This window comes from Atractosteus spatula, chromosome 5 (genome assembly GCF_055471065.1).
Source record: "Atractosteus spatula isolate fAtrSpa1 chromosome 5, fAtrSpa1.hap1, whole genome shotgun sequence".
NCBI classification, from domain to species: Eukaryota; Metazoa; Chordata; class Actinopteri; order Semionotiformes; family Lepisosteidae; genus Atractosteus; species Atractosteus spatula.
The window spans coordinates 41,633,478-41,655,455 of record NC_142710.1 but is presented as its reverse complement, the minus strand read 5'-3'; the positions used below and the strand labels follow the sequence as shown (position 1 = coordinate 41,655,455).

Below are 21,978 nucleotides of genomic sequence, written 5' to 3'. Positions count from 1 at the left end.
AGATTTCTGTCCAGATTAATGAATGTGTAGAGTTTGTGATTTTCTTAAACAACGTGAATGCAGATGACCTTTAATTTTCTAATTTGGATGAATTGTTCTTAAGTAGCCAGCAATCAACAGGATAGAAAAAGCACGGTATTTGAATGGAGCAGAAGAGCACAGCTTTCTCGCATCAGCCTCAGTGGGTTGATGAATGCAGCTACATTGTGCACACTGCACTTTCCCTCTGGCCTTAAAGGCATTATATGGCTTGATGTGAAGGGAGGGCTTATGATGCCATTGCAGAAGCTGCTAATTAAATGTCACACGTTGGACTATCAATTATACCTTCACTTACTGTATACCCACTGATGAAGAGAACTTTTCAGAAAGAAAAACTCCAGATACATCTGCTGTCATACATTCACCATCACACTTAAAAGGCTAAACCAGTAAAAAAAAAGTTTGCAGAACTGAATAGGTAACTTTTACTTTTCCCCAGACGTCCCAAGCAAAGTAATGGGCCTCAGTACCTTGGCTATCCTGGGGTTCCTTCCTCATCATCACATTGGTTCTTTTTGCTTATTGCAAAAAACAGAAAAATAATTTCTAGGTTATCAATATTTTATAATTGCTCACACTGAAAGAAGCTCCACATGCAAACCACTAATTTCTTTCTTTTTCTTCAGCCTAGAATTAACCAGTGGTGATTTATTTAATTAATTCATTTTTAGATGTATGTAGACAGGCTGTATTTTCATAACACAGGCAATTGCTTTGGAATTAACTGAATTATTATTATAGCCAGCAGCCAAATCACTCTGCAACTCACAACTGGCAACCCACTGAAGGTCAGCAGGTGTGAGCCTGGTCAGTAACTGGATGGGAGACCTCCTGGGAAAAACTAAGGTTGCTGCTGGAAGAGGTGTTAGTGGGGCCAGCAGGGGGCGCCCACCCTGCAGTCTATGTGGGTCCTAATGCCCCAGTATAGTGACGGGGACACTATACTGTAAAACAGGCACCGTCCTTCGGATGAGAAGTAAAACGGAGGTCCTGACTCTCTGTGGTCATTAAAAAAAAAATGCCAGGGTGTTTCTTGAAAAGAGTAGGGGTGTAACCCCGATGTCCTGGTCAAAGTTTCCCATTGGCCCTTTACCAATCATGGCCTCCTTATGATCCCCATCTATGAATTGGCTTCATTACTCTGTTCAAATCACTGATAGCTGATGTGTGGTGAGCGTTCTGGCGCACTATGGCTGCCGTCGCATCATCCAGGTGGGGCTGCACACTGGTGGTGGTGGAGGAGAGTCCCCATTACCTGTAAAGCACTTTGAGTGGAGTATCCAGAAAAGTGCTATACTGTATAAGTGTAAGCAATTATTATTTACTGTACATTTTTTAAAGGTATACTGTAGTTTCCAGTCTTTTTTACTGCAGTTTCCAAGTTTGGGGTGTTGGTACCCCCCTCCCATCCACGCTGCATTAACCCTTTACTTGAAAACAAGCTCAGTGTGTACCATTGAAGATTATGCCAGATTACTTAATGCAAAAAGTTTTCCTTTCACCTGCGCGATGAGTCAGTTTTTTCAAACAGATATGGCATCATATTTGCCAATCAATTCAGCTTTTCAAGCTGGAATGTAAAAAAAAAGGCCTGTAATTGTGACTTGTAATTTTAAATTACATGCTGAGTTGTGTCATGTGTACAGTAAGTCCGTCTTCTTCACAGTGGGAATGTGCCATGCATTTGAACATTTTATGTTAAAGGATGAATCTGGCTGATAACCCACACGTCTCCAGTAATAAAGATGTAATGAATCAGAAACTCTTTTTTTTTCCTTTCTTCTCACACAAAGCTGTCATAGCAGGAGCGGATGGGACGTGTCATATTAAATAGACATGACAAACTGGCACAGCATTCTTAATTTCCTGAGCCGGCCGCTTTCGTGTCACCTGGGTCTTGTATTGGTCCCATCCTCCAGTCTTCTGGAAATAAAAAAAAATCAAAACATCATCTGAAAACTGAACCAAACAGCAGAGCCGAATTGAAAGCGACTCGCCTGAATGAAAATGCGGGGGAAGGAACAGGGGAAGCTCTTTAATAAGGCCGGGTCTGAGTGGGGAGAAACACAGAAAAGATCAGCCCTCGGCTCGGCGTGTAATGATGAATAAACTCAGGAAGGAATATGAATGAGAACAGTGGAGCCGGATACAGAAAGTGTGAAAACATGGAGGATTAACTAAGACCTCTCCGGCACGAAGGATAGATAGATACTTTATTGATCTCGTGAGGGAAATTGCAGTGCAACTGCAGCTTAACACAGACAACACAGCAACAGTGTAACGAATGATACAATAATAATAATACAATACATACAATACAATCAGTAGGAGAGTTACTCTCAGTCCAGAACACACAAAGAACAGAACAAACCAGAACAGTACACAAAAAAGTCGTATTGCACAATATGACTATAAATAAATATAAAAGTATTCCACAGGTCCCTGGCATATATTGCACAAAAACAGTTGTAAACGGGAAAAAGAAAAAGAACAGATGTAGCAGTTTACTGTTCAGTCCAGAAACAGGTCACTGTCAATGTTGCCCCTACTCAGACGCAAGGTGGATGCGTTGTACAGTCTTATGGCAGAAGGCAAGAATGACCTCCTGTAGCGCTCCCTGTCGCACCGTGGATGGATCAGTCTATTGCTGAACGTGCTCTTCATTTCTACAAGCATGTCATAGAGGGGATGGGAGACATTGTCCATGATGGCCTCTAGTTTGGACACCATTCTCCTCTCAGCCATTACCTCCAGGGGGTCCAGGCCAGACCCAATGACGGAGCTTGCTCTTCTGATGAGCTTGTTCAGCCTGTTAGAATCCCCTGCTCTAATCCCAGAGCCCCAGCATACCACCGCGTAGAAAATGGTGCTCGCCACCACCGACTGATAGAACAAATGTAGCATCTTACTACACACATTGAAGGACCTGAGCCTCCTCAAGAAGTTAAGTTGGCTCTGACCCTTCTTGTAAATGGCCTCGATGTTCCCAGACTATTCCAGTCTATCATCGATGTGCACTCCCAGGTACTTGTACGAGTCCACCATCTCCACGCCACTCCCATGGATGTAGACAGGAGTAGGCTTGACCTTTTTCCTCCTGAAATCTACCACCAGAGGAGAAGGAAAGAAATATTCAGGCTGCTGGGCCTCATAATACATAGTACACATGGTACACACTGGGGAAGCTGCTTAAATGGGTTTGATTACTAAAGTTCAGAAAGGGTGACAGCCTCAGCGGTCGGTGATCCATTTCCTGATGTGATTTCTTCCCCTTCTCTCCCTCACCTTGTCTTTTGGATCCCACCTCCGCCCTATCTCCATCTTTGCAACTGCACCTTGGTCACTCTTCACTGCACGTGGGGGTCCCAGCCTCCTCATCCTCTGGCCAGGAGACTGGCCCTTAGCCCAGTGGGTGAAGGCAGATTTACTGGGACTAAAACACTCACTAAACCTGGCCAATACACTTAATTCTTGGGTGTTTTCATTCCTAGTGAATCAGTAATGGTGAGGTACTCAGGAACAATATTGTCTTCGGAAAGGATTTCAGTTATGAAGTGTTTCTAAGCTGGTGAATTAAAGGGGTGCTAACCTGAGGTGACCTGCCTTGTACAGGTACAGTATGTCATTCTTGTAAAACTGAATATACTGTATACAGTGCTGTAGTTCCACACTGGGTGGAATTAGATAATGATTTATGGGCTCTGAGAAATTAGAATTATTTTCAGGAACTGACTGAGGTTTAATGTCAATGTCACGTTTGCAGAAACAGTAGTGCAATCTAGACTTTATGGTTGTCCATTATGGTTGGTATGTATGAGGTATATTCATTCCTTTATGTCATGTGAGACAGGTGAGCAAGGATTTAAGCACATGTCCTAAGCTTATGCTTCCTAAGTTTATACTTCTTCTTTATTATTTTCATTTCCTTATGAAATAGCTGGAGGCTGTTTTAAAGGTATTTTCTTACATTTTTGTTACAAAATAACATATTAAATCACTTTGTTGCCAAATAATAAAATACAATACAAAAACACAGTTTCAATTGTTTGGCATTTTTCTTTAAGCCACACTTTGGGCACTAAGTCTAATAGTAAATTCAAAGGAAAAGGAAATATGCTGTTTCCTACATTAATGATATACTGTAAAACAGACTGTCTCTTTACTGATTGATTTTAAAGTGCCTTGAGATGATGTATAACAAAAGACACAATATAAAATAAAGATTATTGTTTAAAAATGTAGAAATCATTTGGGTACATGTACTGTACTGTATGTAGCCTTTCAGTTAATGAGGCTTTCTGCAGTGCTCCTTGAATCTTAATGAACAGTTAATGGCGTATGGAGCACAGGGTGCCAGTGCCAGTTCTTATTGTCTTGAAATGGAGTGACTCATGACCCACAGGCTGTGGCCAACTGGCAACCGCAGGTTGACCTGTACCTACCGTACCGGCCTGCACTTTCCCTACTGTCACGCCCCACACTCTCCCTCGCAAATGGCGCTGCATTCCCAAAACCACTGTTTCACAACCTCATTCCTAATTGAACCCATCACATTCCCACATGCACTAGATTCCACAAATTCTCACTCCCGGACCAATTATCCGACCACATCCCTTTCCTTTCAGTATTTAAACTTCACTCACACACCCACCCATGCTCACTATTGAGAAGCCTCCAGTAGTATTCTCTTGTGTGTGTTTCTTAACCTTTTGACTGATCTCCTGGTACCAAATCTTTGCTCCTGCCTTTTGACCACGCCTTTTGGATTTCGTTTTCGGATTGTCTTTTGGATTTCTCTCATTACTGGACTCATTGCCTCCCTAACCGACCTAGCCCCTGGATTTCGTCTTTTGGATTGTCCCTGTGCTACTCTGCATTCTGTGGGATTCACGGTTATGCATAAGATCGTCCTATTCTACTAATAGACTCCCTGACACCAACTGTCAGGAAATGAGCAAACCCATCTATTGAAGCATAATTAATTGTGGGGACTGTCAGCATTGAGTAATTTGAAAAGGACTGTCTAGGAGACTGTAAACCTGTTTTAGGATGTTTACTGTGCTGTTGCTGAACAATTTTTTTTTCATTACTTCCTGTGTCAAATGAAACTTCTATAAAAACAATATGTAACCGAAATAAATATATACTCTGTGTGGTTGATTTAGATTATCTGATTTAAATTATGTTTATACTGTAGGCCTATAGCACTAAAATAAAATAGCTACAAACAGGGAGCTAAGAAAATGGAGAGTTGCAGAAAATACAGAGTTGGTTCATCAGTAATTAAATAATCATAACTGCCAAATTGTAGAAGATATGTCAAGAATATACAGTACCCGGGCAGTTGGTATAATTACAGGAACTTGAGATCTTTGGTCTCTGAGAGCTTTGGTGAAAACAGTAATAAATTAAGAACACTGGGTTAGACAAATACAGCTTTTATTAATAATGACAATAACTCACACTAAGAACAAACAACACAAAATATAACATACAATTTACTCTATTTACAAACAAGGCGTCTCAGAGGCCTGACCAACCAGAAAAAAAACAGACTGCTATGAAGTACATAAATCCTATATAAAGCAACTACAAGGGCCAACAAGGGAGATAAACATGCCTTCTAAGCACGACACAATGTCACCCAGAGCTAAATCTCTCTCTGTATAAATATGGAGGCTACAAAGTAGTCACTTCCAATAGACATTACAATGCATTGTGGAAAATAAAATCTAAATCTACAGGTGTCATTATTATCTCCATGTCCATATGATCTCTGCAATTAATTGAAAATTCCACCATTTAGCCAGAAAGGTCTGTTGAGAACAAATTCTCATTTGCAGTGCCAGCCTGGTCAAGATGTTTACTTAAATATTGCACAGAAAAAACACAGATGAACACAAGGACGAAGAACTGAATACACTTTGGTTCTGCACGCCAGTGCTGAGAAGCGGTAGTTGTTTGCTCTTGTGGCCTATGACAATACAATGGTACTGTATTACAACACTCTGTATTCATAACCAAAAACTGCTGATGGTTTTAATTTTGTTATAGGAATTATAAATAACAAAAAACATTATTGGCAGCGTATACAACAACAGAAGGGTTACAAACAAGAATAGGCCACTCACCCTGTTTGGTTTACAGCAGTGACTAATTGATCTCATCCATCTTTCTTGAAAGAAGCCAAACTATCAGCCTCATGTAGCCCAGTCTCAGATTTAAATGCGCTACCCTTTAATTTCAATTTGTGTCTCATGTTTGTGTTCCACCATTGATACTGAAGATGTTGGTGTTGTCAGTGACTTTGAGGATTTTGAATACTTGCATTTGAGGTTCAGTAAAAAGAGTAAAAAGATTAAATTCCTTCAATCTGTCAGAGAAGAATGTTTTTTTAAGCCTGGGGGTGCTTGGCCACACATCTCTGAACTGTTTCCACAGCAGTGAAACATGATGGACAAAGCAAATAAAGACTTAACACGTCGTGTGTTTTCAGTGTCCCACAAATTAAGCATTAAAGTGGACCACACTATTTATAACATCTTGACTTCAAAGGCTTGAATTAAAGTTACAGTACAGCATATGAATCATTTACTTGTCAGAAACACCAACTCTGTAACAAAATTAAATCAAACTATAATTTTGACAAAACTGGGAGTGGAGCAGTGGCTTGGGGGCTGTGTTTTCTTGAGGTTTTGTATATAACGGCCAGTGCTTTGGCAGGTATGGTGTTTTTTTTTTTCCTTTCTTTTGAGTCTGTGACACTTGCGATGTGCCGAGGTGCTGAGCTGGCTGGAACCAGATCTGGAACAGGGAGACAGAGAGGACAGACTAAGGATAAAGGAAGGAAAGAGCATGCTCTGTGACACCTGGTCATCTGAGTACAGTCAGTTCATCATGTAGCCCTCACTCCCCGTGATTATCCAGACACTTCACCCCTCATTCAAGTCCGGAATAGATTATTCACATAATTATTCATTTGAACAAGTAACAGGTTTATTCCCTGCTGAAAAGAGAAGAAAGAAAACACAACATTTCAGCTGTGGAGCCTTCTTCGGGTGTACCCCACCTGAACTAATTATTCATTTGTTTGTCTGATGCTTTTATCCAAAGGGACTTACATTTTCTCCCCTTTATATACTGTAGCTGGGTGTTTTACTGGAGCTATTTGGGTGAAGGATCTTGACCAGTTCTGCTCAGGAAGAGGATATACAGTATAAGCCCCAGACAGCGGAGGCCAGGAGGAAAGAGTTTCCAAAGGTTTTTTCTCCCCCCACACTGTATCTGTTGTTGACATCAGGGCAAGAGGACTATAACAGAACATGCCGAAAGGAACACAACGTTTCGACTGTGAAGACTTCTTCAGTTGCCTCCTTCTTCACACCTGAAGAAGGCTCCACGGCCGAAACGCTGCGGCTCTTTTCTTTTCCTTTCAGCATGGAATGAACTTTTCACTTGTTCTTTTGCAGCCTGCGCATGCTGACGCAAGCTCCCTACTTGAACTTCAATAACAGAACGTATTGCTTCAGACTGTCGGGACTCAAGAGGATGCTGCAGACACCTGAAGAGCTTCACTGAGTTGTTCTTCTTCATGGAGCATACCTGGATGATGAGTTCATTTGAAAAAGTGGAGCCTTTTGGATTTTCTTTTTTTGGGATGTGACAAGGACAGAGATAAAAGAGACTGTACGCGATGTAAGAAGTGCTCACACGGGATGTATTTGGGTTACCGGGGACTCTGGCATTAATTTCCCTGTGTGTTTATGTATTTTTAGTAGACAGTGATAACCTATTGTGTTTGCTAGAGGAATAAGAACTGTAATTATTGTGCTGGCCTGTGGGTGCGATGGTGTTTCAGAGAGATACCACAACAGTCCAAGCACGTTTAAATTGCTAGGTGGTGCAGTTGGCTACAGGACTTGCTAATTGCTACTAGTACTTAACACGTGACATTATCAGTTCAGGCTTTTATTGGATTAAACTCTTTTTTGTGTTATTAATGCATATTTGATTAATTACAATGTGATCACTACATAGTTTTGTATCACAAACTAGTGTGATGTGGAGTTTTTCTGAAGAAAAGTACTCTCAAAGCAGAAGACAATAAAGCACAGCCTTGTACGCTTTATTTTACAGAATAAGGGAAGGAATCCGACAACTTGAATAGAGATTTAAACAACAGCATATCTATTTAACAGCTGCTGTTAGACTCTGAGTCTGTACGCCTGTTTCCAAATAATTTTTAAAAAATGTAGCACTAAGTGTTGTGGGTTCACCGAACGCTAGGTGTCACAATATCTTATTTCCTCTAGTTTTGGGACATGTACAGTAGGCTGGGGCCAGGGGTGTTTAAAAAATGTAACCTGTCATAAATTAATTTCTCAATAATTTTTTATTACAACCAATTAAGTAATTCTACCCTTATTGTAATCATACTCCGTGTAGCAGTTGTACATCACATCAGGGAAAAATTGTGACCTAATGTTTTACATGTTGAAACAAAGTCTACAATATTTTAAAATAGGTACCTTCTAGATTCCAACAAATTTCTAAAACTGCCAATTATTTTGTTTTTGTAATGGTACTACTCCAGGGCTTGTCTGCGGCTCAGTGCTGGCTGAGATTCAAACCCACCTATCAGAAGCAGAGTGGGAGCGCTCGCTCCGTCTTTCACGCCCATCTCTGGCTGCGGACCAATCAGAGGTGCAGGAGGCGGGGCCGTGCGGGGAGCCGCGGAGGATTCAAACAGAAAATGGCGGCTGAGAGAGAAGCTGGAGGAAGCAGACAGAATAGAAGGTAACAAATTATTTAGGAAAAATAAAAAGCTGGTTGAGCTTTCGTTATGGCAATAGAACCACATTGTTCTCTGGCCTAGTAAGAGATATAGCATGTCCTAGTTACTGACGTTTATTCTAAAAAACGTCTTGAAATAAATTGGGTTTGTTGCTCATACGTGATGACCATATCTTTTGTAAACTTTTTAACGCCTTCTGTGATGAGCCGTGTAATCTGGAATGATAAATACACTGTACTGCGCCAGACAGTTTTAATGTTCACCACAGCGCAAAACTAGGTATGTCACGTAGGAAGCTTTGATTTATCTTTACTGTCCCCTTGTCCCGGAATGAATAGGTTGTCTATAGATGGACGTATTTTGTTGCTTTGAGATTGCATTTACATTTGAACGAAAACAGAACCCACTAATATCTAGTACAGTACGTGAGACGGTCTGCAGTTGTTCATGCAGGCAAATCCAAAGCCCCTTCATTTATTAAGTTTTAGTTAGTAAATTTTAGGTGTTGAGTGCATTGGTCATTGCCTGCCCTAGCTTTTATTAACCAGTTTTATAAGATTTCGCAATACGTTCTGAATTGAAAACATTTGCTGAGGCTGTTTAGAAATGTTAAGACATCCAAGCGACGTAAGTGCTGGCAGCTGTGATGTTACATCGGAGCTGTGGCTCATTCTTTGGAAAGAGGAAGGTAGAGTCTCGGTTACCTGCAAATGTGCAAAGTCACAGTGCAGAGCAAGCCTTTTTTTTACCCCTGGTGCCATCATCTGCTCCTTTTTCTTTCTCCATCTGAGTTTCCCAAACTGTTTCTATAGTTCTAGTAATACAAAGGGAAACCATTCAGACTCCCCTTGCATAGCCGTGTGACCTACGTCGTGTTTATTGAACAGCAGGGTGTAATCCAACATTTGAGGAAGTATAATTGTTTCAATCTGATTCCCCATATCACATAAAATAAAATTAGCAAATTTACAACAGAGGTATCTTGCAAAACCTGAAATAGATGAACTGTTGTTCATTTGGAATTTTCTCTCTGCTGTCCTCCGTTTCTAGATTTTCTCACCGGAACAAGAATCTTTATGCTATTAAACATTTCACAAAAAGTATGCCAGTATGGTCTTTCTCTACACAAGTCCACAATGAGATGAGTTCTGGAGGACTTTTTGACATTTTGTATTTAATTTCTCCTGTGGATTTGTTGTAGTTGGTTGGCATGTTGGATCAATGTTGTGCTAATTCACTTTACATCAAAATGACTACAACTGCTGAATTGTGTTTTTCAGGGGAACGGTTTGTAACGTCGTGATTAGCCATGAGACTAGTCTGCGTAGCCAGCCCATCATCTTCAATCCCGATTTCTTTGTGGAGAAATTGCGTCATGAGAAGCCAGACGTCTTCATGGAGCTGGTGTTGAGTAACATCACAAGGCTCATTGACCTTCCTGGTACAGAGTTTGCTCAGCTCCTGGGGGAAATGGATCCCAAACTGCCCAGTGCAGCAGGTTTCTTCCGTTCCTTGAACTTCCTCAAACGCAAAGGTCAGCGTCATCTTTAATCATGATCTTTTTTGTGTCTAGTGCTTTTCATGGTCATGCAGCTCAAAAGGCGTCATATACAAAGTATCAAAAGATGATTTAAGAAAGAAAAATCATGAAGAGGAAGACAAGAAAGGATTTATGTAAAGATGTGCAATCGTTGTTTAAAACTTCCATTTGAGGATGAATTGCTGATGAAATGGGGTAGAAAGTTACTCAGTCTGTGGGCATTGTACCAGACAGCAGCCTCTCCCTTCCTTTTTTAATTCATGCTTGGAATGAAGAGTAGGTCTGTATCAGTAGATCTTAATGTACTGCATGTTCTGACTGATAGACTGAGGATTTGAGTTAAATTCTCCATAGTAGAAAAATAATTTTAATATCATTCCCATTATGTGTTGGCAGCCAATGCAACGGTGCCGAAACAGGAGTAATGTCCAGCGTTTTTTATTTTCTGTTAAAACAATAGGAAATCTGATTCCCATTGCATAACAGTGTGAACTACATCTGGCTTAATGAGCTGCAGGCTCTAGTATAATGCAGCATTTAGAATAAGTTTTTTTAGGTGATTACAGAGCCATCAGCAATCACACACATTTAAAACACTATTAAATGTTGTTTTTGTGCCATCTTGAATATCTTGCCAAATGAACCTGGTGTATATTTCTATTGCGACTCAGCTACACGGTATTGTCTCAGTCCCAGTAGGTCTGTTTGTGAGGTAGTCTGCTCTGTAATGGCACAATGAAGTGAGTACAAATGCAATACAATAACAGAAAATTTCATTTAATTAAACCCATATTATACAAAATAGCATAATTCGCAACTCAGCTGTACCATTTTCCAAGTACTAACAATTGAAAGTAATTATTTAAATTGTTTACTGTTCTGAATGTAGTTACCTATATATAAAAAACAATGTTTTGAGGATTTTTGCCAGTTGTGAAAAATAAAATGTCTGAGACTTCTGTACAATGAGTAACAGTTGGCTGTACTTTTAAGTTTTTTATTATCCTTTTAATAGATAAGGGAGTTGTGTTTGGAACCCCCTTGACTGAAGAAGGGATTGCTCAAATATACCAGCTCATTGAGTATCTCCACAAAAGTGAGTTGCCTTTTAAATCTTTAGAACAAAAATATACTTAGTGTAGCATCCAACTCTTCTTTTGCAGTAAATAAAAAACATGCACTTTGTTACTTTATATCTTTTTCTACAACATTATTAATATAAAGGCACGCATAATGCAAGAATGTCAGAGTTTTTGTGTGATAATATATTGTTTCAAAATAACAGAACATACCTCTCTCTGCAGTATTTTTATTTCTAATTATAATTTTCCTTCTGCAGCATGTATTTTCTTCAGGTGGTGGTTTAGTTTGGGTCATAAACGAATGTGGCAGAAGGTGTCTGTGGCTTTTATGCAAAAATATTTATGTGAAAAAGAATTGAAATGTCTATTACAATTGCTGTCTAATATATTAGAATAAGAACCGAAATAAAACATTCAAAAGCACATTTATTATAAACCTAAACTGAAATCGAATATAGGAATCCCTTACACAGTTTTTTTTATATGATCTATAATAAATATACCTCTGCGCTTAATATTTCAGATCTGCACGTGGAGGGCCTTTTCAGAGTGCCTGGGAACAGCGTCCGACAGCAGGCTCTAAAGGACTGTCTCAACAATGGTCTTGACATTGACCTGGATTCAGGGGAGTACCATCCTAATGATGTGGCTACTCTACTGAAAACCTTCCTTGGGGAGCTTCCTGAACCGCTGCTAACTCACAGGCACTACCACGCTCATCTTAAAATAGCAGGTACCCTAGAACATTAAAGTAGACTTTACATCTCCAAATATAAACGTGATGTTTGTGAAGAAAAGACTGTTGGATATTTCTCCCTTATCAACAGTTCTTCCAAGTTCCATCCATCCATTTTGTAACTACGTTATCCAATTTAGGGTTAGAGGAGAGCCGGAGCCTTACCCAGCGGGCAACAGTCACGAGGCAAGATACCCCCTGGATGAGACGCCAGTCCATCACAGGGCATAGACTTAGACACAAACACACGCAATCACTCACACCAAGGTCAATTTTTCTAGCATTCAGTTAAGCGACTAGTATGTCTTTGGACATTGGGAGAAAACCAGAGAAACTGGAGGAAGCCCACGCAAACACAGGGAAAACATATAAATGCCACGCAGATAGCACTCAATAGGAAAAACATGTTTATTCTTTCTAAATAGAACTAACATTTACTTGTTCCTAAGAATTGTTTATCTTAAGAAAAATCAGGATTATGTGCTCTCTTCTTGAACAATTACAATGGTTTGCAAAGCTATTCTAAGCCATTGGTGGTGGTGGAAGGGAGTCCCCATTACCTGTAAAGCGCTTTGAGTGGAGTGTCCAGAAAAGCGCTATATAAGTGTAAGTAATTATTATTATTCACCCCCTGCCAATAATATTAAATTTTGGTTAATTACAAATAACATAGGCCTATTTTTCAAATAACCTTTCTTTATTTAAAAATGTAATGATCAGAGTGAACACTGTCAAGCTGTCTGCAAAACCTAGAAAGTAAGGTGAACATCAGTAAATCTCACTTGCAATAGGTTTCTAGCCCCCTAAGAGCAAAGAGCAAATGCAGTCATCTCTCCCCATTGGCATGACTACTCTGCTCACCTCTTATGTATTGCAGCAATCACGGTTATTGATTCGTTAGAGCTAAGGCCTTCTCTTTCTTTTGCTGCCTGTTTTCAGAGCTAACATTGTTTGACGAGAGGGGGAATAAGACGGCTGCACCAGATAAAGAGCGTCAGATAGAAGCCCTGCAGCTGCTGTTCATGCTGCTCCCGCCTGCCAACCGCAGCCTGCTCAAACTCCTGCTGGACCTGCTGTACCACACTGCCAAACAGCAGGACAAGAATAAGATGTCTGCCTATAACCTGGCCCTTATGTTTGCTCCCCACATCCTGTGGCCAAAAAATGTAAGTTGACATCATTTCGTTCAAAATGAAGACCATGGCCAAGAGTTTTGTGTTAGACCTGGTGTAATTGAGGGCACTCCAAAAGTTACGTGATCGCTGGTAGTGCAGTCGAGCTGCGGTGACCTCTAAATAAAGTTTTTTTCTTCTTTTAAAGGTGACAGCTAGTGACCTGCAAGAGAATATACAGAAGTTGAACAATGGTGTGGCATTCCTGATCAAGCACTCGCAAAAACTGTTCCGGGTTGGAAAGTTTTTTTTTTAATAAATCTCTTTTTAATCAAATGCAGTTTTGAGTGAACTCAGTTCTAAAGTACCATCACAGTGTTTTTCAATCACGTCCAATGTAAATTTGGATCTGAACATAATACTGACGTTAACAGTAGAAAATATCGTTTCCATGGGTACTCTAAAAAAGCAGAACTTATAAGGGTGGATTTGCATATTAAAGCCTGTGTTTAAAAAAACTCTAAGATGAAGATAAAGTCTAAGATGAAATAATTGTAACATTTAAATTTACATTAAAATGTTTTTTTTTCTGCTCATCCACTGCATGTTAATAATGTTGAACTTCCTGAAAGTAATAAGAGTTTATTTTAAAACTCCCTCTCTGAATTAAATCAAAATTCTCTGGAATGTCATAATTTTTTAATTACATTTTAAATGTTTTTATATTTAATACATACATTTTCTGTTCTGTAGGCTCCAGCATATATCAGAGAACACTCTAGGATGCAGTTCTCAGGATTGAAGATCCTTCAGTCAAAGGTTTTCTTTTTTCTTTATTCATCTTTTTACCAATTTATGTATTTGTATTATAATATTGATTGTGTATTTAATTTCAACATGTTAAAGTTAAACTATCCAAATCGGTTTGCAGTGCTCCTTCATATCATTGATGAATCTGAGAATAATGGAAACTTTTTTTATTTATCAGAAGTTTGGTCTTTATGCTTTTCTGCCATCAAGAGGATTTGAGAAACATGAGCAAAATAAGCAAAGTAAAAAAAAAAGTGTACATGAATCTGAAACTGAATGTTGTTTGTTAAAATATTTAATAAGCTAAAAGTTAAGAAACTGTAGAACAGTAGTGAATATTTTTTGTAAAAATACTTTGGAGTTAACAGGTAGTTTTAAATTTATTTGGGACTAAACTATTTTTTCTCTCTTATCAAGGATGATCTGGATCTCTTGCCCTCCCAAGGAGCTAATGGCCTTGTCACTTCGAAGAGGAGCTGCCTCGATCCTCCCTCCTGCTCCCAGCCTGATGACAGCCAGTGTCATACAGAAGAAGCTCTAAAGGAACTGTTCCGCCATGTTAGCAACATGCCGGAGTCTGCTAAGAAGAAGAAGTTGGTTCGACAGGTAGTATGTCAACAGTACTGGAATGTCCTTTCCTCAAAACAAAAGCTCTTGGCACTCTTCTGCTATATCATTTGGGGCATCATTAAAAAAGTGAATCCCATCTTGATGCCTTTGTAAACTGCAAACATGATTAAAAATTAATAGCCCAAAGTTACATTTTTCACTGCAGTAGATGTTGCACGCACTTGACTCATGATGTCTCTGGTTAGAGCACCAGCACTGAGAATATAAAAACATGGCCAGTGACAGAATAAAGTATCAATTTTAACGTAAGCAGCAGTAGTTCAGTGCTTTATACTGATACGAATTTGTAACCCTATCTGCAATACTTAATTATGCATAAAACTTTATTGTACTCCATTGATAGAGCGTGTAATTACAAAGTACTTACTTTATACTTGAATGCAGGCTGGAAAAAATGTATTTTTTTAATCCATTAATGGAAAATTTGATTTACAGAAGAATGTAAGCATTCTGCATTTAAGCATTCTGAAAGAAACTAAGCATAAATGACCCCAGAGAACCAACAGAATGAATGCTGAAGCATACCCAAATCCCAAACAACAGAGGAAGCCACTCAGCATCAGAATTATGATTATTTTAAATCTGGTTTTGCTGTCAAGGATGTTGACATTTTTATCTTCGGATTATATTTCGTATTAAAATGTATGTAAGCTTCGAGGAGATTCAGCAAAGATTTATCAAAAATGTGGTGGTGGTTTCAGTTGTTTTTCAGAAAATGTATTCCTTTCTTTTAGTTTTCCATTCTGAACATCTCCCATAAATATTTTAGGTATTTGTAGTAAATGTTAAGGGTATTCCAGACCTCTCCAAAAAATGAACGGACTTGACATAAACGTTATATTTATGTTGTCCGACAGAGGTGCTGTCTGGTAGCTCTGACTTTGTGTAGCACGCAAGGCCGATGCAGTTGCTACAGTAGAGAAGGAAATACCGCTGGCATGGGAGTAAAAGACCTTTGTATGTTTTTGCAGTTTGCCAAGCAGTCCACCCCAGGGACTCCAGTGCTTGGCTCTCAGACTCCTCCCAGGAAGAAGCATGCCCGATCCCGCTCCTTTGGGGGTCTCATTAAGGTCATCACTTGTTTCTCTTATTTGGTTTATTGTAAATATGCCAATATGATTTGTGAGAAGACATTCAATTTAGTTCGTCTGTGGCAGAATAATTTTTTTAAGTTAGATTTAACTTAAAAATGTGTGGGACGATCGGGGAGTGCTCACCCTGCGGTCTTTGTGGGTCCTAATGCCCCAGTGTAGTGATGGGAATGCTACCCTGTGAAAAGCCATCTGTCCTTCAGATGAGCCCGTAAACCGAGGTCCCCACTCTCCGTGTTCATTAAAAATTCCAGGTTATTTCTCGAAAAAAGTAGGGGTGTTACTCCAGTCTCCTGGTCACATTTTCTCCCTTGGCTTTTAGTGATCATGGCCTAATAATCCACATCTGTGAATTGGCTTCACCACTCTGTTCTCCACCCCGCTGATAGCTGGTGTGTGGTGAGCGCAGTGGTGTGTCCACATTACTTGTAAAGCACTTTGGGAGGAGTATCCAGAAAAGAGCTATAAATCCCTGACAACAGTGAAAGTCATTCAGCATCAGAAGAATGATAATTATCATCATACTTAATATTATTAACATTATTAGATGATTAGTATTTTAAATCTGGTATTTCTGTAAAGGATGTTGACACTTTTGTCTTCTAATTGTATTTTATATTAAAAAGTATGTAAGGTGTGAGGGGATTCAGCAAAGATTTATCAAACATTTGGTGGTTACAGTTGTTTATCAGGAAATGTATTCTTTTCATATAGTTCTCCATACTGAACATTTTCCTTCTCCAATAAACAGTTTATATATTTTTATTAAAAGTTAAGGATATCCCACACACTTAAAAAAATAAACAGACATGACATAAACATTATATTTATGTAGTCCAACAGAGAAGAGACTAACAATAAGTTATTAATTTAATAAGTTATTGCACATTAATTCACTACTTCATTTTTGTTTTATTTTGCAGCTGGAAGGTTATTAAATTACAAATGTAGAATCTTGTTAGCAATACTATCAACCATATCAAGGATTTCAATATCTGCTACAGATATTATATATAAAGCAAGTATAGAGATTCTTTATGTAATTAAACAGACAAATTCCCTATTATATATTTAAGGGGGCCGAATATATTTAAGGGGTTCTTTTTATACCATTAGCTATGTAAAATACCACAATAATAGTGATGTTAGGCTACTTTCAAAGTTGTTGAATGCATCCGGTACTTCTTCTATACAAAAAGAAAATGTTTTTTATGTTTAAAACAGAAAAGGGTTTTGGGGAACCAGACTTTAATGGAAAAGAAAGGCAAAAATACGTCTCCAGAGCCCTCTACTCCCATCATGGTACTGACGGACAAACACGGGAAAGAAAACATTGATTTTCAATCGGTAAGTCTTTGATAACATCACATTTATTCATTTATTATGTATTATGTATTAATACTCTTATTTATTCCTTTTTTAATTGTATAATGTTAACATGGGGTTGGGCAGCCAAAGGGGTTGGACAGCCTGTTGACCTTGGACCCCTAGAGGTTTTTTTCTCCTTACTAAGGAGTTTTTGGTTCCTCTCCTCCATTGTCTTCCAGTCTTTCCTGTTCTGTATTCACAACACGTATGGTCACTTGCTTTGTTAAGCGCCCTGGGGCAACCTTGTTGTAAAGGGTGCTATATAACAATTTTATTTATATATTTTATATATGCTGCTAGATGAGCAAGCACATTTTGCTCATCTAGCAGCATTGCATTCAATATGCTTTAAATATAATAAGATGACAGAAGTACAATGAGTTGTTTTACACATATGAAGTTTAGATTGTCTGAAAGTTGTCCTGAGTTTCTTACCATTTCAGTTATACAATACCTTAATACCTTCTGTGCTTTTTTTATGCAACGTTGATAGCTTTTTCCCCGGTATTTAGAAATTACAACAATTATTTAACATTAAGCAGTTGCATTACATGTTGCACAGGTGGCACTACCTGTACCTGTAAACCAGTCAATGTTTTCGCCTTAGATATGTTTTGACTCATTTGTACATTTTAAATCTTATTTGTTATGACAGTGCATTTGCACCACTTTCAAAATGACTAAAAATTAATAGCACCCCACAGATAGAAATAACTCTACTTGTTGAAAAGAAATGAAACTGAAAGTAATATTCTGTGATATACACTGTCCTGCATGGATAAAAAATCTGAAACGGCTTCTTTGGTCCGTACTTAATCTTTAATATTGTGTCTATACCTGTACCGGCCTTTTCTATACAAAGAAAATATTTCTATACAAGTCATATGGCTCTATATATGAGTTCACTATTATTGCTAATGTTTTAAGCATTGATATTATATAACAAGCATCAGAACATATAGACTTTTAAAGGGGAACTGAAGACACAATTTCTCAGACCAGTTATTAAATGTCGGTAACAAAATAAATACATTTATGTTATAGAAAAATTTGTGTTTAAAATGGTGTAAGTCGCCATTCTGTCGCAAACTCACATTCGAGTTCCCACAAATTGAGACGTGATGTGGACCTTCCTGCTCGCTAGTCACCGTAATGATTAATGTAATGTGATGAATAGGTACATAAGCACAGGCTGCGTGGTGGACATTTCACCACAGAAATGTTCCAGCATGATCTGCATGCAGAGTTAACAAGTAGTATTTGTCGTCAAAACCATCTCGGAATCGAGAGCAATATTTTTATTTGATTAAGAGATGTATTCACGAGCCTGTTTCTTTACAATGTAAACTACAAACCGGAAATATAAAAATAGCATTGTAGATCCTGTTTAAAATAGAAAATCTTATCACTAATGCGCAAAAGCACAAGCTGAACCACAAAATAAGTCTCCCTTCCCGTTTAGCTTAAATACAGTATTCCAGGCCAGTGTTGTGGAATGAAATATTAGCACATGCAATCCAATATCTAAACCAGTGTTTGTTACATGTTAATCAAAGTCACCTACATCCAAAGCAAAATGTTGTTTGTGAATTTTGAAATTGTCAAATTTGATTCTGCCAGTATACAAGTCATTTGCCAAATCTTTAATACACTTTATGTAGCAGCAAGGTGGCATAGTGGCTAGGGCTTTAGTTGGGTCAAATTGTCCTCGAAGTCATCATTGTAAATGAAAATGTGTCAACCATAGACGTAAACATCTTAAGAACACACAGTACTCTGTATCACTTATATATCCTATAATTCAGGAAAGTTACAAGTGACTGTGTTGTAACATCAGCAAGTACTTTGCTGCACTGATTATGAATGGAATACATTAGACAATCTTTTAGATGTGGTAAAAAAAACTACATGATGGGTGTAGTATTATTATTAAAAGTGGTGCCAGAGTTTTTTGTTGTTTGATTTAGCGATTTGCATTTTTATTAGTTGTATTTTCAAATGAGAAAAAATGTATATTTGTGTGAATAAAAGCTTGTAATTAAATGTGACTTAGATATGTTTTTCTATTAATTTAAATAGCTTTCTTCTGTGAATTTAGTAGCTTTCACATGCTACTATTTAATGTGTCTAGTAATATCTGTCTTGTTAGGTTTATTATATTTAGAGTGAATGTTTTTTTAAGAAAATGTACAGTACTGAGACATTGCAGAACTTCACCTGTTTTTTAAAATTATTGCAAAAACTGTTGTCCAGTTCTGCTTTAGCATTTTAGAATCATCTTGAACATTTGAATATAATAAATGTAAATGCAATAATCAATTTTCAGTCCACTAGTTAGAGTTATGGGATTGTTTCTTTGTTTTTAATATTTGAATCTGTATATTGTTCAAGTTTGAGAGGCCCCTAAATTCTCCAGCCCTGGTAAACAGAACAGTGAATTTAAAGTCTGCTGATGAGAACTCCAGGGTCAAGGTAATTCTAATTTTAGATAAGTTTTGCAATAAAGTTTTGAATATTGAACATTTATGTGAGCATTATACCAAAATGAAACTTTTTTGTAATGAAACTTTCTGTTCAGTAGAATCATCTCATATTTATGGTAAGCAGGTCTGCCTGCTCCAGTCTTTTTCATGACATTTTTAAACCAATGCAGTATATTTCTCTAGACATTTTTCAGGTGCATAGGATTGCATTTTTCGTTTTTAACTTTTACGACTTGCACTGTATCTGTTCTGTTACACTTTAAAACTGACTAAATGCCAGTTTTATTTAATTAGCAACAATAACATCAAAAAGCAGTAGTGATGCATTATGAAAAATGCAACCATGTTATTTAAAAAAAACTGGAAAAAAGTACTTTAATAAGTTAAATTAATTCAGACTAAAAGAGCTCAATATTAACTTAGTTTCATTGTTGAGCATCTTCATTTTTAAGCACTATATTGTATATATAATGTCAAAGTTAGGCATGTCTTCAAGTCATACTTCACAGTTTTTAAGTTTTCTACAGCTTGTTTGTCATAAATGTGACTTTCTTTCTTTACTTTAATTTTTGTTTTTCAGGATTGCTCCTCTTGTACCAAGGCCTGCTTTCCCCCAGCACAGGAGTCTTCTGTTTAAAAAATCTTTTTTGAAATGGTCCTTCAAAAGCTGTGATTAAGTTTATCATTCACTGTGGTATATTCAACTGAGAACACAACTGAGCCATTTTTCTGTATGTATATATGTATATGTTTTTGTTTTTAAAAATGGTCTGTTTTGGATCAAACAGTGAAACTAAATCTTCTTTGGGATTTCTGGAAGTCAGACTGTCAGCATGGATCTTGGTGATTCATTGACATTATACCAAGCTAGTGATGGCTATATTTAACTATATATATATATAACTACCTTCTCTCCTATCACATGAATAGGGCACATTTAATTTGGTGATACTCCAATCCATTTCCATATAATTTATTCATAATGGGTTGGTGGATCTGATATATTGAAATACACACTGAACCTGAATGCCTGTTGGACATGCTGTACATCTATGCATAAAATGGCTCATCTTAATTCTATTCCTTTTTATAGAAATAAATGCATCTGCATTCAGAATCCTGATGGAGTCTCTGCAGTAAGATGTCAGGTCTAACCTGGTGGTGATAAAGTGAAATTTGTGAATTTAATGTGTAATTTATGAAACATCGGTTGGACTGTTAATGGATATTCAACTGCTTCTAGTTCTGTTCCAATACTGCCTTTTATGTTTGGAAAGTTGTAGTGAAATCCCAATAGATATTTTAACACATTTGGAAGGCTTTTACTATTTTGAATGCAGGAATGGGTTGAATGTTGTTGGTCTTGGGAAGTGCACAAGAAGATGGACCTTGTATTTAGTTTTAACGTTTAAAAAGTTTTGGAAATGCCAAACCATTCTGGTTACAGGTCCAGAAAGTGTCGTATTAATTTAAATGGTGGGATATGGAAAATTCTATGAGTAAAGGGTCATTTGTGAAATGCCATGAATGAATTCAAAAGTAAGGAGGGTTCGCGATAAGTAATGGTTGAGAAAGAATGTGGAAGAGAGGATATTCTGTTGATTGAATTTAAGTCTGTGAGATGCTCATATGAAATGTGGACTTAGCGATTTTATGGTTAGTTTTAGAAGTTATTTAAGTGAGTGCCTTTGTGAGATTTTTTTTATTTACATCACAGGCTCAATAACTGTTTTTTGAACATTTGGCTAACTGAAAGGTTAACGATCTTTATTGGTATGATAAATGTTGTCTTGTCTGACAGTGTTTTAATATACTACTTTGCTTTTAGAATTTTTGTTTACTATCATAAATTATTAATTTAGGGGTAATAATGGGAGTGTTGGTAAGAGGTCCTGACTTTTTGTTCATTAACATGGTTCTGATGCTTCTGAAATGTTAAAAATAGTCTGCTTCAGAATGGGAAAATTTAAGACTAGTCAAAAAACATGCCTTTCCAGAACCTCCTTTCCAGTCTGAATTGTGCCCACATTTCCCCAGGGTAATTTTGGCACAATGAAAACCCTTTTCTACATGACCACTTCAATTCTGATATTGATGTGATAAAAATAGTGAGTCTGATCTCTTATGTCTGTTACATTATAACCACTGTGTGGCCAGTTGGGCCATATCTTATTTTAATATTTGCACACAGACCTCACTATTTCTATATCCTGTTTTTTAAAAGGCATTTACAGTTTTTCTCTCTTAGTGATGAACGAATGCTGCTAAAATCTCTGGTTTTAGCATCTGT

The 21,978-nt window shown here is 37.7% G+C and overlaps 1 protein-coding gene across 1 annotated transcript; it reads left to right on the top strand.

Annotated features, from left to right (window-relative positions):
- The first annotated feature begins 8,620 nt into the window (after positions 1-8,620).
- arhgap19 (Rho GTPase activating protein 19) lies at positions 8,621-21,219 on the top strand. The gene is made up of 12 exons (XM_088915797.1): positions 8,621-8,838; positions 10,117-10,370; positions 11,392-11,472; positions 11,982-12,191; positions 13,134-13,360; positions 13,515-13,601; positions 14,060-14,125; positions 14,534-14,722; positions 15,718-15,816; positions 17,062-17,184; positions 19,597-19,677; positions 20,269-21,219. Exons 1-12 carry the CDS (start codon positions 8,621-8,623, stop codon positions 20,323-20,325), a joined length of 1,692 nt encoding a protein of 563 aa, XP_088771923.1. The 3' UTR covers positions 20,326-21,219.
- Positions 21,220-21,978: the final 759 nt, after the last annotated feature.

Excerpts from the sequence above, each read along its gene's own strand:
- arhgap19 (XM_088915797.1), top strand. The coding sequence starts at position 8,621 with ATGGTACTACTCCAGGGCTTGTCTGCGGCTCAGTGCTGGCTGAGATTC. Across the intron at positions 14,126-14,533 it reads TGAAGATCCTTCAGTCAAAG|GATGATCTGGATCTCTTGCC; the intron begins GTTTTCTTTTTT and ends TCTCTTATCAAG. Across the intron at positions 19,678-20,268 it reads ATGAGAACTCCAGGGTCAAG|GATTGCTCCTCTTGTACCAA; the intron begins GTAATTCTAATT and ends TTTGTTTTTCAG.